The sequence below is a fragment of the Triplophysa rosa genome, linkage group LG19, assembly GCF_024868665.1.
Source record: "Triplophysa rosa linkage group LG19, Trosa_1v2, whole genome shotgun sequence".
Classification (NCBI taxonomy): domain Eukaryota; kingdom Metazoa; phylum Chordata; class Actinopteri; order Cypriniformes; family Nemacheilidae; genus Triplophysa; species Triplophysa rosa.
The window spans coordinates 1,855,172-1,873,011 of NC_079908.1; the positions used below are offsets into that span (position 1 = coordinate 1,855,172).

The 17,840-nt window shown below is 39.2% G+C and overlaps 2 protein-coding genes across 2 annotated transcripts in view; one reads left to right on the plus strand and one right to left on the minus strand.

Moving 5' to 3' along the window:
• The window catches only part of larp1 (La ribonucleoprotein 1, translational regulator), a 39,549-nt gene extending 35,233 nt beyond the window's left edge, over nt 1-4,316 (plus strand). Inside the window, exon 16 of the mRNA XM_057359952.1 lies at nt 2,725-4,316. Within this exon, the coding sequence (XP_057215935.1) occupies nt 2,725-2,925 (201 nt within the window). The 3' untranslated portion in view covers nt 2,926-4,316. The remainder of the gene's footprint in view (nt 1-2,724) is intronic.
• Nucleotides 4,317-8,882: 4,566 nt separating this feature from the next.
• faxdc2 (fatty acid hydroxylase domain containing 2) lies at nt 8,883-17,643 on the minus strand. The gene is made up of 8 exons (XM_057360927.1): nt 17,625-17,643; nt 16,924-17,050; nt 16,597-16,700; nt 16,040-16,161; nt 15,041-15,246; nt 11,215-11,320; nt 10,930-11,096; nt 8,883-10,404 (listed from the first exon to the last, which is right to left on the minus strand). Exons 1-8 carry the CDS (start codon nt 17,641-17,643, stop codon nt 10,245-10,247), a joined length of 1,011 nt encoding a protein of 336 aa, XP_057216910.1. The 3' UTR covers nt 8,883-10,244.
• Between the last annotated feature and the right edge of the window lie 197 nt (nt 17,644-17,840).

Here is a 17,840-nt window from a genome sequence, read left to right on the forward strand (position 1 = left end):
AGCACATTTAAATTTGACTTGATGTCAGGCGCTCTGGCTCCCGGTAAACATTGGACTATGGTGGCTGGTGCCTCTATGTTAACGTTCCGAACAATAGAATCACCGATAACTAGGGCACTTTCAGCAGGTTTCTCAGTCGGTGCGTCACTGAGCGGGGCAAACCTGTTCGAGACTGTAATCGGAACGGTCGAGTGATGTTTTGTCCTGCGACTACGCCGTCTCACAGTCACGAAGTTTCCCAGCTGCGGGAATTTTCAACCGGAACCGAGCTGTGTGCGCTAATGTTGCTCGCATCCAAAGTGTTTTCTATCGTCGTCGATATAAAAAACTGGATGAGTAACAACTTTTTATTACTGAACTCGGACAAAACGAAGTGTTACTTATTGGACCGAAAACTGCTATAGTAACAACCAAGAATACTGTTAACTATTGACGGATGTTCCATAAAACCTTCGTCGTCAGCAAAGAATCTTGGCGTTCTATTCGATAGTAATCTGTCATTTGAGAGCCACGTCGCCAACACCTGTAAAATTGCGTTTTTCCATCTTAAGAATATATCTAAACTACGTCATATGCTGTCAATGTCAGATGCAGAGAAGTTAATTCATGCATTCATGACATCAAGACTAGATTACTGTAATGCACTGTTAGGTGGTTGCCCTGCAGGCTTATTACAAAAACTCCAATTGGTCCAAAACGCGGCAGCTCGAGTTCTTACACGTACAAAAAAGTATGAACATATTAGCCCGGTTCTGTCAACCTTGCACTGGTTACCTATAAAGCATCGCGTTAACTTTAAAATCTTGCTTATTACCTATAAAGCCTTACATGGTTTAGCTCCTCAGTACTTGAATGAACTCCTTTTGTATTACAGTCCTTCACGTGCATTACGCTCTCAGGCGTCCTGTCAGTTGGTAATACCTAGAATTTCAAAATCAAGTGCAGGTGGTAGATCCTTTTCCTATCTAGCGCCTAAACTTTGGAATAGTCTTCCCTGCACTGTCCGGGAGGCAGACACACTCTGTCAGTTTAAATCTAGACTAAAGACGCATCTTTTTAATCTTGCATACACTAGACTTCCATAATATAAATATTCTGAGGGTTTAGGCTGCACTAGTTAGATCAACCGGAACCAAAAACACAACTGATGTACTTGTTGCATCAAAGAGTGCAGAACAGTACTCTACTCTCAGCCAGTCTTGTCTCATTGTTCCAAGGTTACCACAGCGAGCAGGATGCAGTTCATGGCCTGACCTGATGGTAGAGCGGAGAATGGGAAGCGGCGACTTGACAAGAGCTGAGATGATAGTGCTGGATAAAGAAGGACGAGGTCACTTGACACGTCTTCACCACAAAATTTCAAATGCTATTAGATTATTAATGATAATGTAGCCTAAACCCTCCGAGGATTTGTGTTATGGAAGGGTAGTGTATGCAAGGTTGAAAAGATGCGTCTTAAATCTAGATTTAAACTGACAGTGTGTCTGCCTCCCGGACAATACAAGGAAGACTGTTCCAAAGTTTAGGAGCTAGATAGGAAAAGGATCTACCACCTGCACTTGATTTTGAACTTCTAGGTATTACCAACTGACAGGACGCCTGAGAGCGTAATGCACGTGAAGGACTGTAATACAAGAGTAGCTCACTCAAGTACTAAGCAGTTAAAACGTGTTGGGCTTTATAGGTAATCAGTAAGATTTTAAAGTTAAAGGTGCAGTTGTAACAATTTTGCAGTAAAATATCCAAAAACAACTAGGTTAGTGTTATATATTTTGTTCAGCTGAGTACTTACAATATCTCAAACGTTTACAACTACTTGTAAATCTTGAGAAAATCGCCATTCTAAACAGTGACACTGGGCTGTGCAGTCGCCTGTACGAGACGCGATGTTGTTGGAATCATTAATGTATGAGCGTTCAGAAAATGGTGTTTTAAGGCGGAATATAATACTTATTATATTACTTGCATATTACAAGTATGAGAGCAAGCTGGCAAGATATGCTTTGCGTCCCTGTGATGTGATGAGCGCACCTTCAGCCTTCAGAGAGCAGCAATTGCAGTGACATTTTAAAGGAAAGAAGTTTTCAGCAATGAAGTCGTAAAGCAACAGCTGTACTGTTTGTTGTATTTAACACAAATCAAGGTTAAGACACTGATGGACTGTTATTCTTTTCTGTACTGAACTAATATTTTAATTTCACAAAGAATGATCACTGCCAACCAAAACTCTGTCCGAAGTTACTCTCTTTCTCACTCCGAAATTTGTAGTCCTAGTAATGAGAATTTTAGAGTAAATATTTATCACTTAATACACCACATTTAGCTTAGCTATACATCCATTTGTGTGACAGTAGTAACCTACTGCATCGTGCGAGTTTAGAATTAACGTGACATTATCATCTGCTGGTGTGGATGCAAATATAGGTATAATTATTGTTCGTTATCTCAAATCATGAATGTATCCCTCGAATGCATATTGCAGACCCTTCTCTCTGAAATCAGCGTGTCATTTTTCCAGAAATTCTTCACTATTTCCCCAGGGAGTGCACAAATTTACACTGGGAAACGCATGGCTGATACCGAAAGCTTGTCGGACATAGCAACAGGAACGAAGGGGGGCGGGGTTTTGCGAAGGGTCAATTCATTGTTTTGTTTTGCACTACTGGGCCATGGTAATTATGCGTTTGTGGTTATTAATATAAGATGTTTATTTGTGAACTTTAGCCCCCTATGGAGGAAGGAGGGCGAAAGAGACATCCTTCCAGTGGCGATGGACGGCGCCGTCATCCATCCCAGCAATCCAGCCGATCCCAAACACAGCTTGGTTCAGGTCCCGCCCAGCCTGTCGGAGGCCCTTCCGCTAAAGATGATGCCAAAAACACAAGTTACCGAGCGCCTGCGCAAGACACAAAGCCTCCAAAGTGAACGGTCACCTGTCCTTGAGCTTATCTGCGGTTAAAACTTGACCGCACAAGCATGCAACAACTTGCCAACAAATAGCTCATGATTGTCACATCACGGCTCTTCCACCATCACCTCATTCACATCTGATAGCATTTCTAAATCAGAGAAAGACCAGAGGGCATGAGAATTTCTTCCATTCTTTGTTTTATTCAAGACCTTAAATAGTTTTATTCCTATTGTGTCATGTTGGGGTAGAATAAGGCTTTTGTTTGATCTTTATGGAAACTACTCTGCAGTGGTCCTTTATATATTCAACAGAATCACCATTTTATTTGTCTGAATGATGTGCGATTCCACCCTGACCTTCATTTTTATTTTTTCCTGGAGCGTAAAGGTTGTGTTATATGAAGTGGTTTCTCTTAACTAGAATAGGTACTAGATGAGACAAACTGATTAAAAACAAAGCAATGATGCAAAAACTCCGTGATCTGCAGATGATTTTGTCATGCTTTTTTGGGGTCCTTGCTACATTTTCTTGCCAATAAACCCTCAGGGGTCATGATGTAATGTTGACTGTGACATCAACATCTGACCATACACTGACTTGCCCCGCTTGGACACCTTCTCTTCCACGTTTCGCCGTCTGTTACAGGAGAGGCGGATGTTTAGCGTCCAGCCTCCTCATGGACACTGGTTTCCTCACTCGTCATCACGATTTTAAGCGCTGTGAGGTTAGGGGTTTTCTTTGCGCATGTGCTGCTTGGATTTTGGAGGTGTCTGCAGTAACGTTCGTATCTTCATATGAACTCGCTGAGAAACGAAAATAAACCATTGCTCATTGTGAATGGAAGAAAGCTGCTTTTAGTGGGTGGCTTGTTCTGTTTACATCACCGTCACACAGTGTTCTGTGTCCCCAGCTGAATGGGAGTCATTTTCAGTACAGTTCAAGTGTTAATCCTAGTGTAAATATAAATTCATGAAATTATGTGACATTTACACCACCTGGTCGTAACGTGTTGTTTTATTGTTTATAGAGCAGATGGATATATGCCTTACATGTTCACCTTTTTATGCTCATCGATGAAAACTTTTAGTCTTTTAATGTGTTTTGTTTTTGACTGTATTCTAGCTTGGCTGTTAATATGGGTATGTTTTAGTATCATATCTTACGTTTCTTTACAGCGGTGTAGACATCCAAAACAGTATGATGGTCTGAAAAAAGGGAAACTGACCTCAGGTTATCAACTGGAATCGCGTGAAGAAAGACAAACTTTTTGTTGATCGTACATGACACGAGTGATGCGCTTGTGTAGCCTTTGAAATCGCTGCCAACCGGATTTGGACCATAAGCAATATTCCAATCACTGATCTAATTTATGGAGTTTAACATTAAATTTAGTTTGCATATCAAAGTGTACTCTTTTTGTCAGCTGAAATGTCTTGGCTTGTTTTTTCTTTCTTTATTCAAACATGCTCTCCATCTCATTTTTGCTATTAATATAACTGCAAGAAATTGGACAATTCCCATCTGTTTTCTGTTTGTGTGCTTCATTCATAGCAGCTGTGATCAAATCCTAATGAGAAAACTCTTGTGATAGTATAAAAGATCTTTTACCTAACAAAAAATGGATTAAAAAAAGCTTGCAAGCTGAAAAGTCCTCTGAGAGGATAAGTGGCTTGAAATTGTGTACGTGTAGATTTGTGTTCTTGTACAAGAGCGTTTTGGTGCATCTTGTAGTGGATCTCAAGACTTTTATGGCTAGGATAACTGGGTGAAACAAAAGAAAATATCCATAGAGCCATAAAAAATAGCTGCACATGTTTTATTAAAATTGTTAACACTCAATAGTAGTCCTTGGCTTAGTGAAAGAAGAAACGTAAAATATGGTGAAATCTTGTATCATATTCAGAATAACTGAATTATAGGCGGGTGTAATTTGCTTTTAGTGATTTGTAATTTGTAGTTGATATGCTTTTTCCTAATAAACAAGAACATTTATAAAATAGTAAAAAAAGATAATCTGCTGTTGAACTTTTTTATAGTGGGGCAAAGACACCTCCAGTGCGGTTATTGGCTGTTTGCTTATGTTTCTCACATTTTTCTTACTGGCCAATCATTTTCATTGTTGTAGGACCCTAGCATTGGTAGCACCTTTCATCCCATTACCCTGGTAATGTGTGAACAATTGATCCAGAAATGTCGTTCCACAATTCTGATCACTTTGAACTGGATCATTTATCAAAACATTTTAAATGAATGACACAAAATGTCCATCCCGTTATGGACAAACATAATAGCCTACATGCTTGTGTATAATTCTTACTGCAACCAACAGACCGTGTCTCTTAATCTTGTCTGATTCTATTTTGTAATAGAGTAATTTTTCACATGTACACTACTCACAAAAAGTTGTAAATGTAAATAGTTCATGCTACATGCATATTGTATTATGAAAGTAGGGTGCAGGGTTACGACACTCTACATGACGACTTGCCATAGGTTTTCCATGGGATTCAGGTCTGGAGAAAGTGCAGGCCACTCCATTTGAGGTACCCCAGCCTCCAGAAGCCGTTCCCTGATGATGCGACCTCAATGAGCTGGGGCACTGTCGTCCATGAAGAGGAAATCAGACCTGTGTTGCTCAATGACTGAATTAATGATGTTGTTCATGTAGTATTGGCTTGTCACAGTACCATTCTCAAAGTGTAGGGCAATTTTGTATTGACTAGACGCACCTGCCCAGAGTGTAATGCCACCACCTCCATCTTGCTTCTCTAATCACCTTGTTGGAGAACAGCATGTAATGCGACAAGTACTGAAACATTGAACAGTGGACATGTGCATTCAAAACTCAAATTAAGATCACCTGTAAAGATTATAGTGCATTTTAGGTGCATTCTGAAATTTCACTCGAAAGTCGATTATCCCTAACTTTTTGTGAGTAGCGTATGTTTCTTGGATAGATTTTATTGCTTATAACATTTCATTTCAATTTCTACATTTAATTTAAAAGATAGCAACTTGATGTTCACCAAAATTGGCTGGAATATTACATATTGTTAAACTCTTGAATATACAGGGTGGACACATCAATCAGACAATGGAAACAACAAAATAACAAAACGGCAACTATTTAAAATCGCATATCCATTTAAGTTCACATATATTGGCTTTTCCAAGTTACGGCTCTTGGGATCTGAGTTTCTTAAAAACAACCTGTGGGTTGGTGTCTTATCCGAGAAGTGACTGGAAATATGCAGAAATTCTAGGTTGTATTGTAAAAAATAAAAATTTCCTAATCCTGATTGTATGGAATACCTGTCCATCCTGTTAGTATAACTGGATGGACAGACCAAGGTCGAATTTGCCACTACAGTACACGTGATTGGCATTTAGCAATGCCAAGTACCCCTAAGATTATATTCATGATTTTTTAGATCAGTTATTTCCCTCTATAATCCCAGAGTGGGCATTATACAACAGAGACTTGTGTGATGACACATGCTCTCTGTTATGGCATTACACTGGTCAAAACTTCAGTTAAATGGGCAGCATAATGAAGTATATTATTATAACAAATGGTATTGAAATAATTGATGACTGATTTGATGTCAGTCATTGAATGATTCTCCACAGAAGCACACATCATACTGCATTTCTGATGTGTCTTCCTTACTGTGGAAAGAAATACAATGGGTTGAACAGGGTCTATGCTTATCAAAGCAAACACGAATCACCTGAATGGTAACGTCACAGAAAATGATTATTCACAACAAAAGAACATCAATAATACTATATACATCTTAAATTTCGTTATACATCTTATTAACATCTATATAAATGCCACAAAAGTGCTTATTATTTTAAAAAAGCATGAATAATCAAACTTTCCAGGCACAAGGATTTATGGGTATTCCTCACAGCATTTGTACTATTAAGTTCATTGCACTGGAAATGTATGTTAGGTTTACATCATTTTAACTCTAGTTTGCACAACTCAAATTTTCCATTCACTCCATGCATACTTTTGAGCTTTTCTTGTTATTTATATTTTTGTAATGCATGAACAAAGGATTTTAAGTTGAGCTAAAAATGTTATAAATTTGTATATTTTTAAGTAGAAGCTACTTAACATAACACAATGTGGTTGTTGAGACAACGAATCACTTTTTAGAGTGTGCGCCACCAACTGGCAACAGGAAGTCATGGTCAGAATAATGTGGAGACAGCGGTTTTAAAACTGCGAAAGAATTTGTGATATCCTAGATAGCGTTGCCATGGTAATGTCTTAGAATGTCATGAAATTTGGCAAACACTGTAGTTCATTAGGCATGGGCGACAGCTTACACATGGACGTAGAGGGGAAGATGCTAAATTGCTAACGGATTTTTGAAATCTCGAAAGATGTTGCTATGCAGTAAGTTTATGGCAAAAAAAACATTTGTTTTGCCCAGTTTGATCTGCAAAACCAAAGGTCAAGGCACATTAGTTGGCACCTCAGAAATAGTACCCATTCTCGGGTGAACAACAGCTTTAACCTACCAAGGAGAACATTCTAAAGATGAGGGAGATATGGATAAAGCCTGTAAGTTTCCTCACAGATGTAATGGTGAGAAGAAAAGCCATCTCGAAAGAAAGAAACCTTCCCAACAGAGACTGCTCCTGGGGTTGTGAATTAGTACTGTATATGGTGCACTAAGTAAGGCACTGGTAAGGACCTTAGCTGACTTCACATTGGGGCACTGATGACTTGTTTTCCTGTGACGTGACTGCTGCAAGCGCATTGTGATACTTCACAACTGATATTTATTTAAAGAAAAACAATTATATTATTCTATTACACATCTGTGCATGAATTAAGTCGAGTATTCGTTTTAAAGGTTAAATACATTGTGTTCCCTGCCCCTCTAGTAATGTGTGTTTATATATATAAAATAAAATAAACGTCTGACTTCAAAAGTAGCAATTTCGGTTAGACGACTTCAAAAAAAGGCCTGTGATTTCCGGTCGATACTCCGCTTTTTTGCGTTGCATTGTAGGAATTTTTAGGGAGCTAACAGTTAAGTGCACTGGAATGATTTTGCGAACGAGACACCTCTTAAAATGGTGGACTTCCTGATCAGTGCCCTGACTACTGAACAACGGAGCTGGCTGAGACGCACCAAGAGACAATGGGTCCGAAGGGTGACAGGAAAAGCCCTTCAAGAACCATGGCCAAATCCCAGGCCAGAACTCTAGCATACACTGTAGGCCTCATCCTCCTGATACCATGGAGGAAATCAATCATAGGCTGGTGTCTCCCCAGAATAGCAGTTATGGCTGTCAGTAAACTTTAAGCGTAGAGGAGGAAAGACCACCAGAAAAAACATTTTGAAAGAAATGCTGTACTGAAGCCACAGTTAACTGGGTGCAAATATTGCACCATAAAGTGAATGCTCCTCCACTATAATTAAAGAATGCTCTGCAAAACCTCAGTTGAAAGACCTTCATTATAGATGGTCGTCCTCAGTGGTTCTCCCAAGGATGGCCCGGTAGGAGAGCCGAAAACCAGAGTAGACCGATCCCTTCCTGGACGCAGAGGTTTCATAGGAAAGGCATACGGTGCCTCGGCCACGGCTGCAACTTTGCATCCAACACCTGCGGAGCTGGATGTGTTCGAGAAAACCATAACAGTCTCTCTCTCTCTCTCTCTCTCTCTCTGCAGGAGGCATATATTCGACGGTTTCATCTGCAACAACATAAACAAATGCTATGTGGCCCAAACTTAACCTCCGCAGAGCCTCAAGTTTTAATATTATTTAATACAGTTAATGTACAATTAAATATTAATATAAATGAAAACAAAAATTAATTGTTATATTATAACCAAACACAGACTGGACGTTAACTTCGGGCCAGGCGTGTTGGTCAATGTTATAATAATAATAACTTTATTTTATATAGCGCCTTTAAAAGTAGCATCTCAAAGCACCTTTACATAAGTAAAAATAGAGGGACAAAAATTCAACATATACTAGAAATCAAATACAACAAGATAAAAACAAAAAGAAAAACAAGCAATTTCACCAAACAAATTATACAATGCAAATATAAATAAAAACAAGGCACTCACATATCTCACATAAAAGCTACCCTAAAAAAGTAAGTTTTAAGAGAGGATTTAAAAATATTAAGAGATTCTGCATTTCTTATCTCAGAGGAGAAACACCCCTCGCTCAGACTGCATTTCTTCATCTGCTTGCTAGTGGCACGGTGTGAGGTATAGCAGCATAAGACATCAATTTTTCTCTTTGGGCCCAGAGAGGAAAAAGCCCCATCACCCATAGATTTTAAGCGAGTTGTCGAGACCATTAAAAGACCAGCTCCAGTAGAATGGAGGTTACGTGCTGGGGTGTAGGGTACTAAAAGATCTGACAAATATTGTGGAGCCAAATATGGCCAAACACTGAAGATGCTAAATTGTGAACTGATTTTTGATATCAAAAAGTATAACATTTAGGGGCACAATCAAAAATAAAGGAGTGCAGGCAAAGTTCAGGGGGTTCAAAGTTCTTTACTTAGGGGCACAATGTAGAGTGTTGGTAATTTATTATTTTTCATTACAGCACTACATGTTTAAAGGTCAAAATACACTATTACAAACTAATGCATATTATGAATGTCATTAATAAGTCATTAATGCAAACAAGTCCAGCTGGTTATCACGGCCAAATAATCTAGAAATTGTGGCGTAGTAATTTTAATATTTTTTGTATACAAGTAATATTTATATTAGGATTTGGTCAGTTATGTGTACAACTATTAGACAATTGTTATGTTATTTCTGTTAGTACATTTTAAGAATTAACGTATAGCATCAATCATAAGTCTTAGCATTGCAAAAACCATTCCCCCCCTAAAAAAAGTTATGACACTGAGAATTAACAGTAAAACACACCATTCCCTCACTTCCCTACTTGTACAAGAACATCTTGCGAAAGAATGCTTTGTGAGGATATCTCTTCATGACAGCAGGTCATTTGAGTGCAGAAAAACAGAACGTGAACCCTGAACTCATACAATGACAGTGCAAAATCAACAGAGCCGATCTGGATGAACTGAATGCGCTTGATCTTGACAATATTAAAAATCTTTAGGTTAAAAGACAAAATCTGAACCTTAATACAGCAATAAAGATTGATAAAAGCAGGAATATGGGCCCATAGTACAGTAACTGATTGTGAATTCAGATCCATTATACTTGCTGATGTTGGCAAACATCTTGGTCAATTTATAAAGCCTTGGAGACTATAACAACACATGTCCAAAGGTGAAAACACAAAGATATTGAGTACCAAGGTCAGTCTTGTGATTTCTTTGCATCACTGGGTATGCTCTCGCTCAAAGGGGTCAGACTCAGTAATACAGTGTGTCGCTCGTATGCCTTTGAATTACGAAACTTGTCATCTGTCCCGTGGAGCCTGTCCAACACACCCAGCACTCCATAGCACTGATTGAACCTAGAGAGATAAAGATATTCATAAGCAAAAAAATATCTATTTTTCTATATATTTCCTAGAGGACATATATAGTTTATCTATTCCGGAGCCATCCTCACACATGCTGTTGGGCTGGTATCTTATTAGAATAAAGGTTATCGTATGAACAAAGTTGAAAGCTCATAGGGTAACAAATCAATCTTATCTCAAGACTGCCTGGCCACAAACCCTGACTTGCAGTATGGTAATTATTGTCTCATTACTGAAAAGACAGTTTCGCTCCTACAGTATTTAATAGCTACGACACTATGTGTGTGTTTATGTGTGACTTGCGCTGCAGCTCTTAACTGTCAAACGGTGTCTGGTGTCAAACGTTACACAACATTTCTAATGCCAAGCTAACTAGCCCTCATATATAGATGACGTGTCTTCAGGGGGGTGCGCACAAGCTGATAAGCCGAAATCCTTCGTAGCCTCTGAGACTAGTTGGGTTGTAGCAAAGACTGGGATGCTTTGGGATCTCAACACATTCATTCCTGGACTTACTTGAGGTGGTGGAAGTCGTGGAACTCTGGCGAGGGCAGCAGGGGCAGGTGGTAACCGCAGTGTGACACTGTTGTTACCAGTAAAGCGATGGTGAACCAGAGGCTGGTGGTGGCCAGATGTGAGCCCAGCAGCACTGGACCAATCAGAGCCGGCAGCATATTAGACAACTATAAGAACATAAAAGACAAATAAGGACAAAGTGGCCGACCAGTGATAACTTCCATAAGTGATTGTGAAGTCTCAGTGTCATTGGAGGAGGAAGCCTATGACACAGATTCATCTTACCACATGCTCCACTGGGTGCGCATAGAGCGCCACAACTCCAACAGGAGCCGTCCACTCGTGATGGATCTTATGGATGCTCTTATAGAGCGATGGGTGGTGAACAAGCCTGATGGGAATGAGGTTAAAAGATGATATGAAAATATTACGGTCAAAACATAAAAACGATTGTTTAATACTATAGGCATCTATTTTTAGCCTGGAGAATAAACTGTACCTGTAATCCGTCTCTATCTCATTTCTGACATCTATTACACCAATCAGTTTTTCAGTAATCGACTACTCAGACGACTGTAAGTTGATTGATCGTAAGTTTACATTCATCTGCCACACCAGTTCTTAAATAAATCACAGCATTTGCAAACTTTGATTTGAAATCAAGAAAATGTTATGTTGGAAAATTGTGCTTTACATCTTCCATGACGAGAAGAATTTATCATGAAGCATTATGCATGTGAAATACAGTATATCACCACTTCAGCTCATGCATATTATACATACAGCCACCTAAAAAATTAAGAGACCATTTCAGAGATTTGGAATAGAAATTTACTATTTACAGGTACTGTATGTGTTTAGGTAAAATTATCATTTCGGTTTCATTCTGTGAACTACTAACAACATTTCTCCCATATTTCAAATAAAAATATTGTTTATTTTTTGCATTTATTTGCATAAAATGAAAACTGGAGAAACAGGTCAAAATAACAGAAAAGACTGTCTGTAAGTTAATATTCACTTTTAAACAATACAGTAATATTTAAACAGTAATATTTGTACATGTATTTAAGAAAAGTTTTATGTGATAATCTGGATTTTTATCACAGTTCCATGTGTCCTGTCACTATATCGGTCTTTCACATTGCTGTTGGATGACTTTTTTCACTCCTGAGACACTGGACTGGAATGGCCACAGTACATCTAGAAATGCTTATCTGAAATTAAAATTTACAGTGCTCTCTTATTTTTTTCCGTGGCTATATGTGACCCTGGACCACAAAACCAGTCATAAGGTTATTTTTTAATGAGATTTGAATGCTGAATAAATAATCTTATTAGGATCGGACAATATTTGGCTGAGATACAACTATTTAAAACTCTGGAATCTGAGGGTGCAAAAAATCCAAAGAAAATGACCTTTAAAATTGTCCATCAAAGGCACTGTAGCAGGCTGTTGCTAAGAAGAAACAGGTTTGTTTTAATGCGCTATATTGGCTTACCGCTGTAATGATGTTTTGGAAAGTAGATTAACCCGAAAGCATAGATCAGTACATAGTACATAGAAGTGAAGTTTGTAGAAATGTACAAAATATCTTCATGGAACTTGATCTTTACTTAATATCCTAATGATTTTTGGCATAAAAGAAAAAGCTATCATTTTGACCCATACAATTTATTGTTGGCTATTGCTACAGATATAGCCTACCCATGCGGATGGTTTTGTGGTCCATGGTCACATTTTGTACAGAATTTCGTTGAGGTAAAAAAAAGACATACTAGCACGCTGTGAACATATTGTCGGCCTTAAAGGAACACTCCACATTTTTTGTAAATAGGCTCATTCTCCAACTCCCCCAGAGTTAATAAGTTGAGTTTTACCGTTTTGAAATCTATTCAACTGATCTCCGGGTCTGGCGATAGCACGATAGCAATTTCCAAATGTGCTGGGTGATATCACTGCGCCTGCTGCGGCCATGTTTCCACATGTGGAAATGCGCTGCGTGATATCACTGCACCTGCTGCGGCGGCCATGTTACGGCACCAAACTTCCTTGATTATTACGGCGGAATGGGAGTATAGTTCCTAATCATATCGGCCTAGAAAATCGCAACTTTTCATTTTCTGCCAGTTTTAGCACACGATACTGTATATGTACAGAAGAGTCAAGTTTTAAATAGGAAAAATATCGAAACTCTTTGGTCCTTTTTGAACGCGATGCTACTGGTCTAATTGGATTCAATGATCTATGCTAAGCTAAAAGTGCTACGGACACGGACATGGAGATCGGTTGAATAGATTCCAAAACGGTAAAACTCAACTTATTAACTCTGGGGGAGTTGGAGAATGAGCCTACACTGCGTTCCGAATTATTATGCAAATTGGATTTAAGTGTCGTAAACATTTAATTTTATATTGTTCAATTAAACTTATGGATGGTATTGTGTCTCAGTGCTCTTTGGATCACTGAAATCAATCTCAGACACCTGTGATAAGTAGTTTGCCAGGTGAGCCCAATTAAAGGAAAACTACTTAAGAAGGACGTTCCACATTATTAAGCAGGCCACAGGTTTCAAGCAATATGGGAAAGAAAAAGGATCTGTCTGCTGCCGAAAAGCGTCAAATAGTGCAATGTCTTGGACAAGGTATGAAAACATTAGATATTTCACGAAAACTTAAGCGAGATCATCGTACTGTGAAGAGATTTGTGGCTGATTCAGAGCACAGAAGGGTTCGTGCAGATAAAGGCAGAATGAGGAAGGTTTCTTCCAGACAAATTCATCGGATTAAGAGAGCAGCTGCAAAAATGCCATTGCAAAGCAGCAAACAGGTATTTGAAGCTGCTGGTGCCTCGGGAGTCCCGAAAACCTCAAGGTGTAGGATCCTCCAGATGCTTGCAGTTGTGCATAAACCTACTATTCGGCCACCCCTAACCAATGCTCACAAGCAGAAACGGTTGCAGTGGGCCCACACATACATGAAGACTAATTTTCAAACAGTCTTGTTTACTGATGAGTGCCGTGCAACCCTGGATGGTCCAGATGGATGGAGTAGTGGATGGTTGGTGGATGGCCACCATGTCCCAACAAGGCTGCGACGTCAGCAAGGAGGTGGCGGAGTCATGTTTTGGGCTGGAATCATGGGGAGACAGCTGGTGGGCCCCTTTAGGGTCCCTGAAGGTGTGAAAATGAACTCTGCAAGGTATGTAGAGTTTCTGACTGAGCACTTTCTTCCATGGTACAAAAAGAAGAACCATGCCTTCCGTAGCAAAATCATCTTCATGCATGACAATGCACCATCTCATGCTGCAAAGAATACCTCTGTGTCATTGGCTGCTATGGGCATAAAAGGAGAGAAACTCATGGTGTGGCCACCATCCTCCCCTGACCTCAACCCCATTGAGAACCTTTGGAGCATCCTCAAGCGAAAGATCTATGATGGTGGGAGGCAGTTAGCATCAAAACAGCAGCTCTGGGAGGCTATTCTGACATCCTGCAAAGAAATTCAATCAGAAACTATCCAAAAACTCACAAGTTCAATGGATGCAAGAATTGTGAAGGTGATATCAAAGAAGGGGTCCTATGTTAACATGTAACTTGCCCTGTTAGGATGTTTTTGATTGAAATAGCTTTTGATTTCAGTAAATATGACCTCCTAATGCTGCAAATTCAACAAATGACCATTTTCAGTTTTTTACAACCTATGAAATGTTTTCAAACTCTGTTGTGCATAATAATTTGGAACAGTGCATTTTGAGTTTTTCATTTTTTAAATAAATACTGTTGTCAGTGGGAGGTTTGTTCAATAAAATTCCAAATGTACCCTAACTGTTGATTACTTGAAAATTATACTGACTGTCATTTGCATCGACAAATTAGGAAAACCAGAGAAAGATATCATTTGCATAATAATTTGGAACGCAGTGTATTTTCAAAAAAAGTGGAGTGTTCCTTTAACAAAGTTTTAGGCTTAGCCCTACATTTTCATTATTTGCCACACTCACCTTTAGTTTGCTTATTGTGTGTTTAAAAAATGCTTGACCCACAGGAACAACCTGTATTAAAGATCACCTGACCTATACATGAAATGATCGGCAGAAATTCATGCTGACCTGTGAGTGTAGTAAAACAGTATTTCCTCTATAAGGCCACAGAACACCAGCTCCAACAGGACCCAGTGAAAAGTGGGCAGCTCAGGAGCACACGGCTTGCCACGCCAGTTCATCACTATGTAGGTCAGCACCACCAGCGGTCCTGACAGAAAGACCTGGTTGAAAAGCACCTTTTTCACTGCATGACGCAACCGGGTCGAATCCACCTGCAGGGAAACATTTGCGTTATATTCAGATTAAGTAGCACCTACAGTAGGTCTTTAACCCTGCTCCTGGAGGCCAAGTGTACTGCAAAGTTTAGATCTAACCTGCTCCGGTATGCCTGTCTGTAACTTTAAAAAAGGTTGGCATTACGTTTGGATGGAAACCCGGCTAGTGGGCCTCCAAGAGCAGGGTTGAAGACCTCTAAAACATTTTTATACATATGCAAAAATATACCAAAAAAAAAACTATGTGAAACGGCGCTTGTAGGTCCGTCAAACGTATCACATTTGTTAATATTTTTCAGGCGAGAGAAAATGTAACATAACTACCAGACTGAATTACTGATTTATTTTATCAGACAAACCTGTTGCTAAATATCAGTACTAACCTCTGTACAAGCGATTTCACATTAATATTTTCAGTGGACTCGGAACTCGAAATACTTGAAACCACTTGAAATAAAAAAATAGAATATTATCAAACTCAAAATGCTGACTGCACTGTTTGCTAAAACTCAGCAGGCCGACTGTCAATTTGTAGCCAAATATCTCTTTTGTTAGATTTCTTTTTACCTTCTTGGCTTTATTTCTGAGAGGACAGTAGAGAGACAGACAGGAAGCAACGGGAGGAGAGAGGACAGTGGGAATGGGCAAGGACTACAAACTCGGGTCACCCGAAGCATTGTCTACATGGCTCCAACAACCAAATTTCTCATGAAGCAGTCAGTTGAAAAGGAAGGGATTGTTAAACAGGATAGGTAGGCCTTTTCAACAAGTGAAGAAAAAAGGATGGTACCGGATTGTTTTTGTCCGCCTGTATCCTATAGCGAGTGATGAAGTTTGGTTTCCCAGTTGTGTCAACCACCATCAGGAGGGCATTAAACAACCAAAAAGAAAGAGTGGGTACCAACATGGTTCCTGTTAAACCAATGTAAAAAAATGTTTATTTGCTGAAGGTTATCAAGAGCATCATCAACTCCACTTTAAGCACAAACAACTTTCAGTTGGATGCGAAGGACAGAAGAAATGGATACTTCACAACCTAGACTATCCCGTAATTTGTTGCGTGCTTGTGACAGTATTTTTTATTTTTTTATGTATTATTTAAAACTGTAGTTCAGCAAAAAAAAAAAATACAATTACATAGGCTTCTGCCACTAGGCAACAGGAGCGGTGGTGGGAACAACTGATGATGCAACAAGGAAGTCCTCCATAGGCTAGACTGTATCATTTTAGTCCTCACCTGTGAATTGGGATATAGCTATTCTGTCTATACATTTTCAGGCATTTCATAACCACTGTGTAAAGGGGATATGACATTAAGCTAAACAAAAAGCTTAGATTTTTTCTAACCAATAAAAAACAAGGCAGCCTCATTTTCACCAAAGGCCAAGTGAAGTTTAGTCCACTGTGTCTGCCAGAAATCTCCAGATGCTCCCCAAAACTTCTGCAAATGCCTACACAGACATAAAAAAACACTGTAGTTGTATATTTGTAGTTATAGTCAGCCAAAAGTCAGCACTCATGCAGACCAACTAGAGCATAAGCATAACAAACAGCACATTTGAGTTGATTGAAGTCGATTAAAAGAACCACAGACACAGAAATGAAGACTAGACAGTATTATACATCTTGCACTTCTTAATCAAACTGTCTAAGATAAAAGCAACTCTTGCTTACCATGTTACGGAGTTCCTAAATGCGACCAGGAAGAAAAGTCCAGATCCAATGACAAAAGCTGCTTTCTTCAATGAATCCCAAAGTCCTCCAGTATTTTCCTTAGAAAGAAGGACAACTATTATATATACTGTATACACCGATCAGGCATAACATTATGACCACTGACAGGTGAAGTGAATAACACTCATTATCTCGTCATCACGGCACCTATTAGTGGGTGGGATATATTCAGAGCCGTTTCTTGTTATATGCGGACAATGCGGCTGCATAGATTTTTTTTTTTAGATTTAGATTCAATTTATTGTCATTGCACATGTACAAGGCAACGAAATGTGACCTCTGCATTTAACCCATCCAGAGAGTAGTGAACACACGTACCCCCGGAGCAGTGGGCAGCTATCACTACAGCGCCCGGGGAGCAAGTAGGGGTAAGGTGCCTTGCTCAAGGGCACCTCAGTTGTTACCCGCCGGCCCTGGGAATCGAACCGGCAACCTTCTGGTCATGAGTCCGACTCTCTAACCATTAGGCCACAACTGCCCCAAAGCCACCAAGGGGCCCCCAAACTGCAAGTTCAGCCTCATATTTTATTATATTTTGGAGAATTAAAAGTACTTTTTTTATTTGCATGTATTGCATGCATTCATTATGCATTCATTTGCAAAGCATGTAAGTGTTCATGGGGTAATCAGGTCAAAATCACCTTTGGGCTGGGCTGTCATTTGGTCCTTAAAAACTACATAACTAGTTTTTTTAATTTATTTTTTATTGATTGTGCAATAACATGGATGCTGGTCCATTATATACTTATTTATTTAAGTAAGTTTAGTTATTTATTTTTTACTGTTTTGGAATGGTGGGTTAAAGCTTTTTTATGTTATGCCACCTCAAAGTTTACATTAAACATTTTTCAAGAACA